This window comes from Sturnira hondurensis, unplaced genomic scaffold (assembly GCF_014824575.4).
Source record: "Sturnira hondurensis isolate 20B ecotype Veracruz unplaced genomic scaffold, ASM1482457v3 Scaffold0008761, whole genome shotgun sequence".
Classification (NCBI taxonomy): Eukaryota; Metazoa; Chordata; class Mammalia; order Chiroptera; family Phyllostomidae; genus Sturnira; species Sturnira hondurensis.
This window is the reverse complement of record NW_028081392.1, coordinates 2,443,829-2,461,872: the sequence shown is the minus strand read 5'-3', so window position 1 is coordinate 2,461,872 and position 18,044 is coordinate 2,443,829. Positions and strand designations below refer to the sequence as shown.

Genomic DNA, 18,044 nt, shown 5'->3' with positions numbered 1-18,044 from the left:
GAATGAGTCAGCTGGGTGATTTAATATTTTGCCAAAAAACTCTGCACCAGATGTGATGCATGAGTGGGCACACTGTCATGATGAAGCTGTCAATCACCAGTTGCCCATAGTTGCTGCCTTCTGAATCATCTGAATAAATTTCTGCAGAGGAATGTTCAAGCTTAACAGAAATTTGATACAGGTTTTTTGATATGTTGCTCTACTCAGTCATTTTGAATCCCACAGCCACACAGTTCACATGCTTACTCAAAGGCCCCCGCTGACTAGGACAGTGGTCATCACTGTGCACACATGCATATTCCAATCCACTCTCCTTGGCTGCCAGGTTACACTGATGTCACACAAACCGTTCTCATTATATTAACAATGGTTGGACTTCCCCTGGACAAACCTTGTATCTATATACTACATCTTCTTTATCTATGTATCCACACATGGACACTGAGGCTGCTTCCATATCTTGGCTATTATGAATAATGCTGCAATGAATATGGGAGGGCAGCTGTCTCTTTGAGATCTCAATTTTGTTTCCTCCCCAAAGTGAAATGATTGGATCCTGTGGTAGTTCTATGTAGACCAAAGAGTACCAAGCTTCCGAATAAAAGATGAGTAAGTTTTAAGGATCTAATATACAACAAGGTGACGGTAGTTAAAAATACTATAATGTATATAATGCTTGAAAGATGCTAAGAGAGTAGATCTTACACGTTCTGGCTACAAGAAAGCAAGATAATTATATTAGGTGATGGAGGCATTTAACTAACCCCATTGTGATCATTTCACAACACATATAAGCACATCAATCCATTACACTGCACACCTAAAACTCACACAATGCTGTATGTCAATAAAGCTGGGAGAAAAAAAGAACAAATTTAAAGAACACAACAAAAACAGAATAAAACAAACCTGTACTTCTGTTATTTTAAAGTGAACTTCTAGCACAAAAATCAGAGAATAAAGAAGAAAAATATGTAAGCATAGCTAATGTACAGTTAACAATTCCTGGTCTACATGTTCGACTGCATGTTCAACTTAATAAAATCTGATTCAGGAATGCCTTACTATTTTAAAGGACAGTTTCCCATCCTTACTATCTTTTTCTGTGTATTTTTTTTAGCTAGTTCTGTCTCAGTTAGCTTAAACATGAAGAGAATCTGGCCTTTGAAAAACCAAAATGCTACGAACTTATTTAATTCACTCAAATAGAATGAACACTTGAGTCAATAGGAATTATAATACCACAGGGCCTTCCCTCAGCATTTACAAAAAAAAAAGAAAGAAAGAAAGAAATAAGAACTCAGAAAAAAGATTATTCCCTTCTGGTTAGCTGGGAGTTGAAGAAAGAACAAATAGCATCATTAAAGGCTTCACAGAAGAGCTGACATTGACAACTGGGCAGGAGGTTAGGAAGAAGGGAGGAAGGCATTTTAGGCAGAGGAAAGATGAGTATACACTAAGGGCAAAGAATGGGGCACAGTTTAGGAAAGAGCAAAGGAATATAGGGTGGAAGAAAAGTACGCAACATGAAAAAGGTTTTTTTTTAAAGATTTTATTTATTTCTAGAAAGAGAAAGAGAGGGAGAGAGACATCAATGTGTGGTTGCTTTGTGTGCACCCCCTACTGGGAACCAGGCTCACAGCCCAGGCATGCGCCCTGACTGGGAATTGAACCAGTGACCCTTTGGTTTGCAGGCCAGCACTCAATCCACTGAGCCACACAAGTCAGGGCAAAAGAAAAGTTTTAAAGGTAGATGTGGACCAGACTTTGGAGGCTGGGCCACAAAATTCAATGCTTCAATTTTTACTCAGACCTTTTTCTGTATTAGACATAATTCTCAAAAGCAGAATTGAAAAATAGGGATATCCTAGTAGGCTGATGGGGGATAGTGGTGGGAGAAGGAGCATTAAGAATAGCAGTCAGCCCTGGCTGGTGTAGTTCAGTGGATTGAGCGGGCCTGTGAACCAAATCATCGCTGGTTTGATTCCCAGTCAGGGCACGTGACTGGGTTGTGGGCCATATCCCTAGTATGGGGTGTGCTAGAGGCAACCACACATTGATGTTTCACTCCTTCTCTTTTCTCCCTCCCTTCCCCATCTCTCTAACATAGATAAATAAAATCTAAAAAAAAAAAATAGCAGTCAGTGATAATAAATATCAAGGGCAAAGAGAGAAAAGTGATTAAAAAAAGATACAACTCAAAATGCTTTTTTAGAGGGCTATTTAGCATCAGTACTGCACAAAGCCATTTTGGAGCCTGGGGTATAAAGAAAAATCAGTAATACTATATCTTTATTTAAAATATTGATATTTTGTTCCCCATGTTTTTTAAATTAACTTTGTTTTTAAATGGTGCATTAAAATATTATTTATTTTGACTACTAAGTTTTGGGGCACCCTCTTAAACTTTACTCCTGAGGCAAGTACCCAACTTTTTTGTATGAAAGCATACACACATGTCAGAAGTTCCTAGGGACTATGACTGTGTAATAACGGACTTCCAGACTGATGGCCCTGAGCCAACAACAACAAAAAAGGATCACAGGGGTCAGCAGCAGGAGGGGGGAAATGGGGACAAATGTACCTGAACAATAAAAAATAAATTAGCTAAAAAGGATTAATTCCTATTATAAATATTTAAGAGGACAGGGAAGTCCATAATTTATTTTTAAAAGATTCCCCCTATAATGTTATTAAAACAATATGACCTTTAGCCTTTATGGAGGGAAGGAGCTGAGCTGGAGTTACGTAGAACACTCCTTTACGTGAAACAGTGCCAGTATCGGGCAGTAAGTTTTCTGGCATCTAGGTAGAGTTTAAGTTTCAGTCAATGTGCTAGCCAAGTGCCAGGTACTCAGTTCTTCAACGGAAACAGAGTCTGTCTATAATTCTTTCTGTGTTCTCTGAATACCGTCTGTTTCTCAAGGTTATCCAGGGAGAAGTTAAGTTTTTTCCAAAAGCCCTTCTCCCATTCCTCTGACCTTTTCAGGGTGACATTTTACCTCTCTTTGGTGGTCGGACATGATATGTTAAGTCATTAATGACCAGCTTAAAGTCATCAAGGAGGAGGAGGTCTATCCCCGTTGAGGCAGCGACTCGAACACCATCTGTGAAAAAAATTTAATGTGAAAATTTAAACCTGTCATATGGTCATAATTATTTAAGAATGGTCAGGAAAACATAATCCTTAAAATAAGTTTCCAAAAGTATATCTCTCTTAAATTTCATTTGGAAATCTAGGGTCACTGGGACATCTTACAATTGTCTATGATGGAAGGTGGTTGAGTAAAATATTAGTATTTTGCACTATATGGTACTTTTCTGTATGGTTGATGATTAGATGCCAGTAATTCATTAGGGATGAATGCTAGGTTAGCAAGGTACACCAAACTGGTCTACTAATTATACTACTAGTTGAGCTGAATATTAAGTATATTTATAATATTTATAGCATAGAAACACGGCAAATTGTTAACAATTGGTAAATTCAAGTGAAGGGTAAGTGGGTACTTATTGTACTGGCCTTTTAAGTTTTCTGTAGATTTAAAATGTTTCAAAGTAAAAATGGGGAAAAACGTAAGGCACTAAGAAAATAAACAAATGAAATGGGTATCATGTCAAATGGGAATTTTTAGTGCCTTTTTAGTTTTTTAAATGTGTTTTTATTTTGGTAAACTTTTATGTGAATGCCATGAGAAAATCTAAAGAAGTCCTAATATTTCATATCTCCAGAGATGAGGGCTCAACCACTGTAAAAATTTATTCTATGCCTAAGGTAATGACAGAAGGTCTAAATAACAGAAAATGCCTATGGCATCATATGTGAGCTGCTTTTGAATGAGACTCTCCATGTGCATACATTTATTAATACTGAACAGTTATACTCTGAAGATCAATGGGAGAGAAATCACTTTTTCTCCTGACACTGGCTGAGCAAAGAAAGTTAAGAGTAAGGGACTCTTTTGCAGCTACTTGTGGGTGTGTGAGTGGATTGGGGGGAACGGATGGGTGGGAACTAACAATGAAGATGACTGTACCTGGTGAATAGACGGCAACTCTGTCAATTCCCCGATCCTCTTCTTGTAGTTGCCGTAAAAACACACCGACAGAGTCTGAGATAGGTTTGAGTGTGAACTGGCAGCGTTCACGCCGGGATGGCAGCCTCACAGATATCACAGGTAACCCATTTTGATACACCACCGTCACATCTGAATGGAAAAGAGCAACATTCATATGAATGTTAGATTTCATTATAAGTTACAACTAAATTATCACCATTCTTATATGGGATCTATTATTAGTAGTATGGTTTAAAATGTTTTCAAAGGTCTATGAATATGTCCTTTATTAACTTACGGGAGATCATATGAATCATACAACTCACTTTTCAGAAAAACAAAAATATGTAAAGGATTATCTTCCAAGTGGATCAGAGAGAAGCTTTCTCGAGAATTTGAGGTAAAGTTCTTGGTACTGCTGAAGAACTTTACTGGATTCCCTTTAGTAAGATTTTATTAAGTAGCCAGCGACTGCTAGCTGACTCCATAACCTACAGGAGGTGGCTCTTGAGAGCCAGAGCTGCCCAGAAGCCCGGGAGAGCCATGGCTGGGTGGCTCTCACAGTTGGTTGGAGCACTGTCCTGTACACCAGAGGTTGCAGATTCAATGCCTGGTCGAGGTGTGTGTGTGTACAGGAGGCAACCGATTGATATTTCTTTCTCACATCAATGTTTCTGTCTTTCTCTCAAGATCAATAAACAAAAATTTAAAGAAAAGAATCTGGGGAATGACTGACATCTTGAAGTACACACCAATAAGCGAGACTCTCACTCAAGGATAGTCAATTCATATTAATAATACAGTATTATATCCAAGGTGCTTAATAAGCAAGCATTCTCTTATACGATATGGACACATTATGATATAATAAAAAAATGGTCCCTTTTATGCTCTCCTGAACATTTTCCTCAGGTAAGTGAGAAGCCAAAGACTAACTATTTGGGACTTTCTAACAAAAGTTAGTGAGTTAGTAATATTATTGTAAGCTACACAACTGAAATGACTTCCCACAACAGTATGGCTCTGAATTCCTTATCTTTTTCCTCAATAGTCTTAATTTGCAGAGCCTGTCACTAAAACAAATGTAAGAATAATTCTTTCAAAGTACTAATTTTCAAATGAATTTTTTAAAATAAACTAATTTCGAACCAGAAATTTTTACACAAGTAACCAAGCATTTAAAGATAAGATAGCACTAAGGAAGAAAAGATGCTTTATAGTCCAATCTGGGCTGGAATTCTGGTTGTTAACTTTGGACATATTATATAACTTCTCTGAGCCTCACTTTTTTCATATATAAAATGGGTTGATAGACTTGTTGTAAGGTATAAAATAAACCATTTAAAACACTTAGCACACTGATTAACACATGGTGATTATATTGCTTTATTAGCATTCTTAAAAAATAAAAAGGAACATTCTATAATGATCACAGATGCATCAAATTTTCCATAATCATGTACTTCTTACTTCTTTACCTATTCTAGTAATGTATAAGGTCTACAATGTATACAAAAAGCTGCATACTAAATTATTTCATGACTTAAAATTTTAAAGCAACCCTCCCTGGCTGGTGTAACTCAGTGGATTGAGCACGGGCCTGTGAAGCAAAGGGTTGCTGGTTTGATTCCCAGTTAGGGCACATGCCTGGGTTGCAGGCCAGGTCTCCAGTAGGGGACACATGAGAGGCAACCATACATCGATGTTTCTCTTACACTCTTTCTCCTTCCTATTCCCTCTCTCTAGAAATAAATAAAATACTCAAAAAATTTTTTTAAAGCAACCTTTATTAAGACACAATTTATAAATAACAAAATACACTCTTATTTTAAATGGATGTGTGATGAATCTTGACACAATAATCAAAATTCCCTGAGCCCCATCCCAGTTATTTCCTTAGTAACCACTGTTTCAATTTTTGTTACCACAGATAATTTGTTTTTCTACAGTTTCATACCACTGGAATCATATATTATGTACATTTAAAAAATTATTTATTTTTAGACAGAGGGGAAAGGAGGGGAAAGAGAGGGAGAGAAACACTAATGTGTGGTTGCCTCTTGAGTGCCCCCTACTGGGGACCTGACCTTCAATCAGGCATGTGCCCCAACTGAGAATCAAACCAGCGACCCTTTGGTTTGCAGGACAGCATTCAATCCACCAAGCCACACTAGTCAGGGCTCATGTATAATTTTTAATCTGGATTCTTTCTTTCAGCATAATGATTTTGAGATTCATTTGTTTTGTTGCATGCATTACTAGTTCATTCAATTTTTCTTCATGCTGAAGGTGTCTTTTTTTTAATTGAATTTTTTGAGGTGACATTGGTTTGCAAAACCATACAGGTTTCAACTACAACTCAACAAAACATCATTTGCACACTGCTCTGTGCTCTGTTCACCCTAAGTAAAGTCTCTTTCCATCCATTTCCCCTGCCTTTGTCCACCTCCACCTAAACTCCTAGCCCTCATTCCCTCTGGCTATCCCCACACTGCTGTTTGTGTCTACATGTTATGTATACATGGTTTTTTGTTAATCCCTTTACCCTCTTTCATCTAGTCTCCCAACTCCCCTCCCCTCTGACAGCTGTCAGTGTCTTCCACATAACCATGGCTCCTTCTATTTTGTTCGTCAGTCTATTTTGTTTATTAGATTCCACATATAAGTGAGATCAAATGGTATTTGTCTTTCTCTGACTGACCTATTTCACTTAACATTAATAATTGCCAGGTCTGCCCATGCTGCTGCAAAGCGTAAGAGTTCCTTCTTTCTTTACGGTCACATCATATTCCATTGTGTAAATGTACCACAGCTCTTTAGTTGTCTTTCACTTCATTTGACATAATTTTTTTGGATTGTATTGTGACAGCTGCCATATCAATGTGCATTGAAAAAAAAACTTATCACAATTGGTGAATTTTTGTGTAACTATTTTAATACTGAAGATGGGAGAAAATATGAAACATTTTCAGCACATTATGCTTTATTATTTCAAGAAAGGCAAAAAACACAACTGAAACACACAAAAAAAGATTTATGCAGCGTATGAATAATGTGCTATGACTGATTGAATGTGTCAAAGTGATTTGCAAAGTTTTATGATGGAGATTTCTCACTGGACAATGCTCCATGGTTGGGTAGACAAGTTAAGTTGATAGTGATTATATCGAGGCATCAATTGAGAACAATCAATATGATACCATGTGGGAGATAGCCAACATATTAAAAATATCCAAATCAATAAAATTATTCAAGAAAATGAAAAAACCTCTCTTATTTTACATAAAAAACCATATGGACTTTCTGGCCAACCCAGTATTTCCAGGTTTTTTTTCATCAGCTTCCTTTTGGGTAGTTTTAATTGGTACATGCTTCAATGTCACTGATCTTTTCTTGAGTAGTGTTTAATCTCCTGTTAATTCCATCTGCACTGTTTTCTACTTCAGGTACAATTTTCATCTCTGGAAGTTCCATTTTTCTACTTTTAATTTTTTTATCCTCACCTGAGGACATTTTATTTTCATTAGTTTTAGAGAGAGAGGAAGGGAAAGACAAAGCATCAATGTGAGAAAGAAGCATGGATTGGCTGCCTTCTCTAGACACTTGATCAGGGATCCTATGCGCTCAGACCAGGCAGGGATTGAACCCGAAACCTAGGTACGTGTCCTGACTGGTAATCAAACCTGTAACTTCTCCATTACAAGATGACACCCCAAACAACTGAACCACACTGGCCAGGGCCATTTGTTTATTTTTATAACTTCTATTTCTCTTCATGTTATGCTTTTGTTTTCCTTCTCTCTGAATGTAAGGATCCTATTTATAATACCTATTTTAGAGGGACTTCCGCCAAGATGGAGGCGTAGGTGGAAACACTGCCTTCTCCCACAACCAAGTTTGAATACAACAAAGGTTTGGAGAACAAAGACGCAGCCAAAGAACAGAAAATTGAACTATACGGAAGTCCAACAACAACGAACAGTTCTACCCGACGGGTAAGAGGGGCGGAGCCAGCAGCAGAGCAGGGTTGGGCAGGAAGGATCCCCTGACCCCAGGCGCCCAGGCATCCGGGGTAGCGCCAGTGGACCCAGTGAAGGCTTGGGACGGCGGGAGTGAGAAGTGAGACAGACCGCGCAGCCCCCAGCAACAAACCCAGCTCGGCTGACCACGATCGCACATTCATGCGCAGTGGGACGAATCTCACAGCCCACGGTGGTGGGAGGAAGCAAAGGGTGCTTGCCATTGCCTTCCTTTGGCCCCACCCCCAGCGTCACAACCCAGCAACTGGGTCGCCTGGCCCTAGTGAACACCTAGGGCTCTGCTCCTCATACATAACAGGCATGAACAATCCAAAATATGGCTCAAGAAGAACTCAAAGCCCCGGAGCCAATAACTCTAAGTGACCAGGAAATAGTGCAACTCTCAGGTGCACAATTCAAGACACTGTTTATCAGGATACTAACAGAACTGGTTGATTATAGTCACAAATTAGAGGAACATATGAAGGCTAAACTAATTGAAATGAAGGGAAATGCACAGAAAACCAATAGTGATGGAAAGGAAACTGGGACTCAAATCAAGGGGGTGGACCAGAAGGAAGAAAGAAATGACCAAACAGGAAAAAGTAAAGTTACAAGAATTCAAAAAAATGAGGAGAGGATTAGGAACCTCCAGGACATCTTTAAACGTTCCAACATCTGAATTATAGGGGTACCAGAAGGGGAAAAGAAACAGCCATGAGTGGAAAACTTATTTGAACAAATAATAAAGGAGAACTTCCCCAATCTGGCGAAGGAAATAGACTTCCAGGAAGTCCAGGAAGCTCAGAGAGTCCCAAAGAAGTTGGACCCAAGAAGGAACACACCAAGGCACATCATAATTACATTAGCCAAGATTAAAATGAAGGAGAGAATCCTAGAAGCAGCAAGAGAAAAGGGGACAGTCACCTACAAAGGAGTTCCCATCAGACTGTCAGCGGATTTCTCAAAAGAGACCTTACAGGCAAGAAGGAGCTGGAAAGAAGTATTCCAAGTCATGAAAGGCAAGGACCTACATCCAAGACTGCTCTATCCAGCAGAGCTTTCATTTAGAATGGAAGGGCAGATAAAATGCTTCTCAGATAAGGTCAAATTCAAGGAGTTCATCATCACCAAGCCCTTATTATATGAAATGTTAAAGGGACTTATCTAAGAAAAAGAAGATAAAAAATAGGAACAGTGAAAGGACAGCAAACTCACAGTTACTAACAACCACACCTAAAACAAAAGCAAACCAAGAGGACAGCTAGATCAGGAGTGGAACCATAGAAATGAAGAATACATGGAGGGTTAGCAACAGGGGAGTGGAAGGAGGAGAAGGGGGGAGAAGATACAGAAAATAAGTAGCATAGATGGTAGGTAAAAAATAGATAGGGGGGAGGGCAAGAATAGTAGGGAAAATATAGAATCTGAGGAACTTGAGACACGTGGGCATAAACTAAAGGGGGGAAGGGTGGGGGAGGGGGTGTGTAGGGTGGAGGGGAATGAAGGGAGGAATAGAACAACTGTAATGGTATAATCAATAAAATATATTAAAAAAATAAAAAAAATAAAAATAAAAAAATACCTATTTTAAAACCCTCATTTGTTAATGCCATCCTCTCATCACTTATAGGTCTATTTCAACTGATTGATTTTTATTCTAGTTCTTTCCTATTTCTTCATATTCCTGGTCATTTTTGATTAGAGGTTAGAAATTGTTAATTTTATATTGTTGAATGCTGGGTCTTGTTCAGTTAAGTTACTTTCAAGTCTTTGAAAAGGTCTATTAGGACAGATCTAGAGAACCCTTTGTCTGAGGGCCAGTTTGGTCCCGTTCCAAGGTACGGTTCTTCTGAGAGTCTCTACTGCACGTTCACGTATTCAGTGATGTCTCTCCTTTTGGCTAGAGAGAAGTTAAAGGATTTCTGGCCCTATATGAACACTGAGAATTATTCATTTTATAGCTCCCAGTAACTGTTTTCCATGGAAGTTGTTCTGGCCTGGTATTATGGTTCAGAACTCAGCCCAAACCTCAGGCTCTGAGCTAGGACGATATAGGGTTAATCCCATTTGTTTCTCTTCTCTCAGAGATCGCAGTCCTGTGCTGTTGTCCAATGTCTAAAAATAGTCATTTCACACATTTCGTCTGGTGTTCTAGTTGTTGACAGTAGGATGGCAACTCCCATGGCAGTTAGTTCTTTGTGAATACATGGTTTGAATTTTACATAAAAACTAAAAAGAAGTCAGGTCAAAAATCCCCACTGCTTTTTTCCTTCCAAAAGGAGGGTCTCTGTTTCTAAGGAAGAAGAGGCCAGACATAGTAATATAAACTTAATGCACAGCATGTACAAACTAAAGTTTTCAGTATCTAAAGGTATCTGAAATTTTTTCAGTTTCTTTATCATTTCTAAAAGAATCTTAGCAATCCAGTGTTTGTTTTCTTAAAGTCACAGCTACTAACATGAATATTCCTATTTTCTGCAGGCAGCAATGATGAATTCATAAAATTAAGTGGTCACTGTATTTTTCAGACCATAAGACGTACCCAGGTTTTAGAGGAAGAAAACAGGAAAAATTTTAGAAGCAAAAAATGTGGTAAAATAGTTAATAACATAAGTAGCATAATATTTCACCAATATAAATGTAAACAGAACTCAATAGCAGCATTAACAACCATTATTCCTCCCAAATTTGAGCGGGGGAAAAAGTGCATCTTACAGTCCGAAAGATACGGTAACTTGTTCACCTGGTATTTTTCCCTTCAATTATTTCCTTTCTATATGTGAAAAAAACTATTGAACCACAGATTTTTAAAAAATAGACAGTTGAATTTAAATAAAAGATAGGCTTTTTAATCTGATGTAGTCTAATTTGTTTACTCTTTCCTTTATATTCCTTGCCCTAGGAGATGTATTGGTGAAAATATCTGTGTGGGACATCTGAAATTTTCCTGCCTATGTTCTCCTCTGAGATTTTTATGGTGTCACAATTTATATTTAAGTCTTTTATCCATCTTGGGTTTATTTTGGTGTGTGGTGTAATTTGGTGGTCTAGTTTCATTTTTTTTGCATGTACCTGTCCAGGTCTCCTACATTCATTGAAGAGGCTATTTTTACTCCATTTTTTTGCTCCTGCCCCCTTTGTTAAATATTCACTGACCATAGAGACATGGACTTACCCCTTCCCATTCTTTCCCCGGTTATTCCTCACCCCACTCCCCTCTGGTCACTGTCAGTTTGTTCTTTATTTCCACATCTGTGGTTCTATTTTGCTCGCTTGTTTATTTTATTGATTAGCTTCCACTTATAGGTGAGATCATATGGTATTTATCTTTCACTACCTGGCTTATTTCACTTAGCATAATGCTCTCCAGTTCCGTCCAAGTCTTTGAAATGGTCTATTAGGACAGATGCTGTTGAGAAGGGTAGGAGTTCTTTCTTTCTGCTGAGTAGTATTCCATTATGAAAATGTACCACAGTTTTTAGATCCACTCATTTACTGATGGGCACTTAGGCTGTTTCCAGCCCTTGGCTATTAGAAATAGCACTGCTATGAACATAGGTTGTGCATAGGGGTGCATAGGTTCTTTTGATGTTTCAGGATTCTTAGGGTATATTCCCAGCAGTGGACTCACTGGATCAAAAGGCAGTTCCATTTTTAGTTTTTTGAGGAAATTCCATACTGTTTTTCACAGTGGCTGCACCAGTCTGGATTCCCACCAACAGTGCACTAGGGTTCCCCTGTCTCCACAATCTCACCAGCACTTATTGTTTGTTGATTTGTTTATGATGGTCATTCTGACCAGTGTGAACTGGTATTTCATTGTGGTTTTAATTTGCATCTCTCTGATGGCTAGTGATATTGAGCATCCTTTCATATGTCTATGGACCCACTCTATGTCCTCCCTGGAGAAGGGTCTGTGCAGGTGAAGGAACATCTATTAAGGACCCATAGGCATGGACAACAGAGTAGGGACTGATTGTGGGAGTGGGGGAGGGAGGATGGGCAGGACAGGGGAGAGCAATGGTGAGAAAAATTGAGAAAACTGTCATTGAACAATAAAAAAAAAAGGGTTTGGCCTCTTGCATCTCAGCCACCGACATGCCATCCAGACTGAGGAAGACCCGGAAACTTCCGGGCCACATGAGCCACGACCACAGCTGCATCAGCAGGCACAGGAAGCACCTGGGAGGCTGAGGTAGTTTCCCAGGTTACTTTGGGAAAGTTTGAGGCATTACCACTTAAAGAGGCACCAGAGCTCCTGCCCCACTGTGAACCTTAATAAACTGTGGAGCTTGGTCAGTGAGCAGACACAGGTAAATGCTGCCAAAAACAGGCCTGGAGCCACTCCCATCCTTGTGGGGGGGTCAGGCCGTGCTGGCAGCCTGAAGCCACACAGGGGCGAGTTCACTAAATGCTCACAAGTGCAAAAAAAAAAAAAAAAAAAGTTTGTACAATGCCCAAAGGTAAATTTACTAAAATAATACAGTATTTAAAAATTAGCAATGAAAACTTAGTTTATCCCCCTCAAAATAAAATATTGACTCTTGGGGGAAAAAAAAGATAGGAATCTATGAGTCTTAAAAAGTATGACAAATTTCACTAAAACACCAGTTTCACAGGTAAATGCCTAGGGGTTACTGTTTTAAAGTAACTGAGCCAAAATCAACAGAAAAAAGTGAAGTCTTTCTCACCCACTTTAACTCTTTCCTTGGAGATTCTGAAACTTTTCAAAGGGAAGAAATTGACAGCTTTGAGAAACTCTGCATGGAACAGCACATTTTGGAACTGATAAATCTTTATTATAATACTGCTTTTGAATTAAATCCACAGGTCTCCTTCTTTTCCACACACTAGATTGTAATGTAAAAGTTAGTTTTCTTGGTTTGCAACCAGGAAAGGACAATTACCAAAGTTTTCCCAGTGTTACCATAGATAAAATAACTGCTGGCTGTTGTGAAGTCGAAATGGGCATTTACAAGCTAATGGCAGTTGCCAGCTACTATTCTTCGGAGACGGATACTCTTTCTAAGTGTGACTTTCATGAAGTGACTCCGGTTGGGTTTTTAAAAATCTTTTGCTTTGGTTTCCATTTCAATAAAATAAGAAATAATTTATGTTTTATGCAGTGTGATTCAAAGAAACCTAGAATATATGGGGCACCCAATGTCAATACTGAGAGACAGAACATGACAACAGATTTAGGCATAAAAATAAAAAGACAAGGAATTTTTCAGTCTAAAAGAACTGCAAGGTAAACAGACATTTGGGTTTGAAGAAGGAATTAATTTTTTAAAAATGGAGTTGGGACATCAAGTATAAAAGATGTCATAAAACACAAATGCCTATTATTTAGCTAATTGTTAAGAATGTTTATGAAAATTCATAGTAGGATATGTGGTGTTCAAAACAATGGGTAAAATATCTAAAATATACCATCTTATGAACTTGACTGTATATATAACAGACTTAATACGAAAGGGAACTGGCACAACAAGGAAGCACATGTGGAGCACTGTCTGCAAACTACTTGGTTGAATTTTATATAATGGATGATTCTAGTGGCTTCTGTCTTGTCACAGTCTGTTTCTTTCTTCCCCTTTTTTGTAATATCTACATCAAAAATGTGAAATACAATCAGAATTTTAGTGTTGGAAGGGCTAGGAAAATCATACAGACTAATGCCCTTCTTCCCAGCTAAGAATAAAGTTAAGCCAGGTTATATGATGGTGCTAAGGTCACACACTCCAAATGGCTTTTCATCTCATCTTTTTGACTAAAAAAAAATTGTTTTCTCTCAGGTCACATAAGACATTAAATGGTTGCTAAATTAAGTAATAATTTTAGCCTTTAACTTGTTTTAGCAGCACCTAATGATGTTAACCACTCCTTCACTTTATAAAAACTTTCCTTTTTCCACACTCTCCTGGTTATTTTTACCTTTCTTTTTACACCTTCTAGTTTTCCTTCATTGGCTCTTCTTTCTGTATTCATCCCTTAAGTTTCTAAGTGCTCTGTCCTAGACCTCTGTGCTTATCCATTCACATACTCTCTGGGAACTGGGCCACACAACAGGAGGTGAGCAGGGGTGAGCGAGTGAACAGCCAGTCCCCATGGCTTGCACTACCTACCACCTGAGCACCGCCTCCTGTCAGATCAGCAGCAGCATCAGATTCTCACTGTAGGGCAAACCCAGCTGTGCACTGAGCCCTCAGGGATCTAGGTTGTGTGCTCCTTACGAGGATCTAATGCCTGGTGATCTGAGGTGGAGCTGAGGCGGTGATGCTAGTGCTGGGGAGCGGCTGCGCATACAGATCATCATTAGCAGAGGTGTGACTGCACAGAGACCACAATAAGTCAACTGCTTGTGGACTCATATCAAAACCCTATCAGTGAGTGGCAACTGACAATTACGCTGCATCTGGTGGCAGGCTTTAAGTCAGAATCTGACACCTATTTCAGTCTGCATGTGGCCCGCCCATTATTTATTTACCACTTCTGTCCATGCCTCTTTCTTGCACTGCACACTTGTCTAAACCTAGCATGTGGTGAGTTGTATAATTATTTCATTATATGTTACAATGTAATAATAATAGATATAAAGTGCACAATAAAAGTAATGCAATTGAATCATCCTGGTCTGTGGAAAAATTGTCTTCCACGAAACCGGTCCCTAGTGCCAAAAAGGTTGGGGACTGCTGCTGTAGGCAATCTCATATCCTTCCAAAGTGTCAGCCACCATCTAAATGTTGATGCCCTAAACCTATATTCAACTGTCTGCTGGACAACTAACTAGGTTTCCCACAGGCATACCTCAAACCTCAAAAATCCTGAAATTAAACTAATTTCCTCAAACCAGCCATCTCTGACAGTTTTCATCTCAGTCAGTAACACCATCATTACATAAGTATTGTCCAATCCAGAAAGTGACTACTCTGTGGATGAAAAGAGGGCCACATACTAAACCTGAGAAGCTCAGGTGAGGCCTGCATGGTGTCCTTACAAACTCAAGGACCAAAAGTAACCACCACATAGGATGGTCTGAACGTAGAAATTCCTAGTAACCAGGAATGAATCACAGTGGGTAGTCACACCCTGGCCTGTAGCTTCCTTGACATGGGTCAATCTACCTTAAGTGAGCCTGTCTACTGTCTTTTGGCATCGGAGATAACATATTTTTGAAATGTTAGAGTAATCTTTTCCAGACCCTTTAAAACACAACTGCCTGCACCAGAGCAGGAGACCACAGAACCCCTCGTTTTTATCTTGTTGCTCAAATATCATCTCTTTTGCACTGTGTTTATTGAGGCAGCTTAGTAAGAAGCTAGGAAAATGACCTGGCAAAGTGGAATGGGGAAACTGAGACAGATAGTTCAATGGCTGAGCAATTAGCAGCCAAGCAATAAACAACCGATCTTACCTTCTCTAACCAAAGACACCTAAGAGCAGGAAGTTTACATCTCTTTTCCCCAAAGAGCTGGTAGCTTAAATCTCCCTTGTCAGTGAGACAGAAAACAGAGATGCAATTAGTGCCACTGGAGCCAGATAAACCCAAGAATGAATGAAAGTCAGGAATAAACAACAACAATAACAATAAACAATTAGAGCCAGAAGAATCCAAGATAGAGGTGTGGCTGACCAGCGAATGATCTCAAACCCCACTGGACCATTAGTTTTGATACATCAGCATATTAAAAGGCATACCTGGAAAGCTGGTGAATATTGATTGAGACCTCCCCTAAAATTCCTGCCTGCAGAAAATTGATAAAAACCCTTAGGACAAAGAATGGCAGTGTGTGCTCTCCCTTGAGCATGCCCGTGCCCCTCTCCTTTTCCTCAGATGTGTATTTTCACTTCATTTCTCCTGAGCTCTAAGGTTCTGACTTGTAACCAGGGGAGCAGTGGGCAGTGGCAGCTCATCCAGGTCAACCCCCTGATCCAGTCTCCAAGGGCCCTTCTTTTACCTCTGTGACTTTTCAGCAAGCCAAGCAACCCTACCATGGCTCACTTCTGCCTCTGTGACCTTTTTTTCTGAGTCAAAGCAGCTCTGCTTGGCTCAGTTTTGTTGCTGTGGCCATGCCTCTTCTATCCTAAGCCTTTCCTCTGTCTCACTGTCCCAAGCGTTAATAAAAGCACTGTCAAAATCACCTGAACTTGTGTCTTGAAATTTCTGCTGCATGAAGTCGAAGATCCACATATCCCAGACCGTGCTGGGACAGACTTGCCTCATGCAAGTGTGTGACACTGACCCGTGCTGTGACACTGACCATGTTGTGACCACCAAAGTCAAAGATATACATGTTTCTCCATTTTGCTTTTTACCCAATCCCAGGGATTTCCCTGCTTTGCATTCTCCTGCCTCCTTAATCTACCATGAATAGATTTCACATAACCCTCCATGTGTCTCCTCTTTTTATTCTAATGTATAAAAGCGGCAAAACTGCTATTCTCTGCCATTTTCTAAAACTTGAGATTTTGCTTCCTGGCAATTGTCATCAGTGTGGTTCAAATAAACTCATAAAAATTTGCTACAGGTTTGGATGTTTCTTACATCAACAACTCTTAGAGCCAGAACATGACATTCATCATATTTAATCGGTCAGCACATCCTTTCATTCTACTTTCTAAAATCTCTCACCCCTCCAATTTGCCCTGGTACCACCATCTTATTCCAGGCCACTGCTGCCTCTTGCATCAGCTACACTGTATTTGGACTTCTCACTTCATTCCAGTCTTGCTCCTTAGCCACACTGAAGCAGGTAATCTTTTTTTCTCCAAACCCTCCTCCCCCATGATCCTGAAGTCGGTATTTTGTATTTATCATTCCTACCCATGACACATACACACAGAGGCAGACACACATAGACACAGATGCACACACACACACTCTCAAATATATTGATACAATATACAGTAAATATTGTGGTAGTCAGCCTCTGAGAGAGCTCTACACGGTCCTTGCCCCTAGGTATTCGCATCCTTATGTGGTCCCAACCCCCATCAAACCATGTCTGGTCTGGATAAACAGAATACAGCAGATGAGATGGTATGTAGCTTCTGAAGCTATGCCGTAGAAGACAGAGTAGCTTCTGTTCTGTTCTCTTGACTCACTTGTGCCGGGGAAGCCAGTACTTAACATAATGAGGACAATCCCACACCCCTCTGGAGAGGCCAACATGGAAAAAAAGTAAGGCCTCCCACCAAGAGCTAGCACCAGCTTCTCAACTCTATTAGTGAGCTGCCTTAGAACTGGATCCTCCAGCCTCAGTCAAGCCTTCAAATGACTGTAGACCTAGCTGACATGGATTACAACCCCATGAGACTTCATATTGCCCAGTGAATTTGTTCCTAAATTCCCAATCCACAGAAATGTGAGATAACTAAAGATTTTTATTGTTTTAAACCACTAAGTATTACCGTAATTTCCTACACAGTATTAAGTACATATGAGATCTGTCCAGAAAAAGTCCATCCATAGTTAATATAATGAGAATGGTTTGTGCAACACTAATGTAACCTGGCAGCCAAGGAGAGTGAACTGGAATGCGCATGTGTGAACTGATGGCTTCACTGTACCAGTCAGTGGGGCGACAGACACTTTTGAGTACGCATGTACAATGTGTGGCCATCACATGAAAAATGGCTGAGCCAGTAGAGCAACACATCTGCATCACATTTTGCATTAAGCTTGAACAGTCCTCTGTAGAAACTATTCAGATGATTCAAAGGCTGCAGCTGTGGGCAACTGGGGATTAGCGGCTTCATCACAACAATGTACCTGCTCATGTATCACGTCTCCTGCAGAATCTTTTCGGAAAACACCAAATCACCCAGGTGACTCAGCCTCGCTACGGCCCAGACTTGGCACCCAGCAAATTCTGGCTTTTCCCAAAACTAAAATCACCTTTGAAAGGGAAGAGATTTCAGACAGTTGATGAGATTCAGGAAAATACGAACAGGCAGGTGA

The 18,044-nt window shown here is 39.6% G+C and overlaps 1 protein-coding gene across 2 annotated transcripts in view; it reads right to left on the bottom strand.

Annotated features, from left to right (window-relative positions):
- The window catches only part of MCU (mitochondrial calcium uniporter), a 216,397-nt gene that overhangs the window by 24,005 nt on the left and 174,348 nt on the right, over positions 1-18,044 (bottom strand). For both annotated transcript variants that reach the window (XM_037055858.1, XM_037055859.1), the window contains 2 exons: positions 4,038-4,208; positions 3,003-3,107 (listed from right to left, as the gene is read on the bottom strand). In XM_037055858.1, the coding sequence (XP_036911753.1) occupies positions 3,003-3,107; positions 4,038-4,208 (276 nt within the window). The remainder of the gene's footprint in view (positions 1-3,002; positions 3,108-4,037; positions 4,209-18,044) is intronic.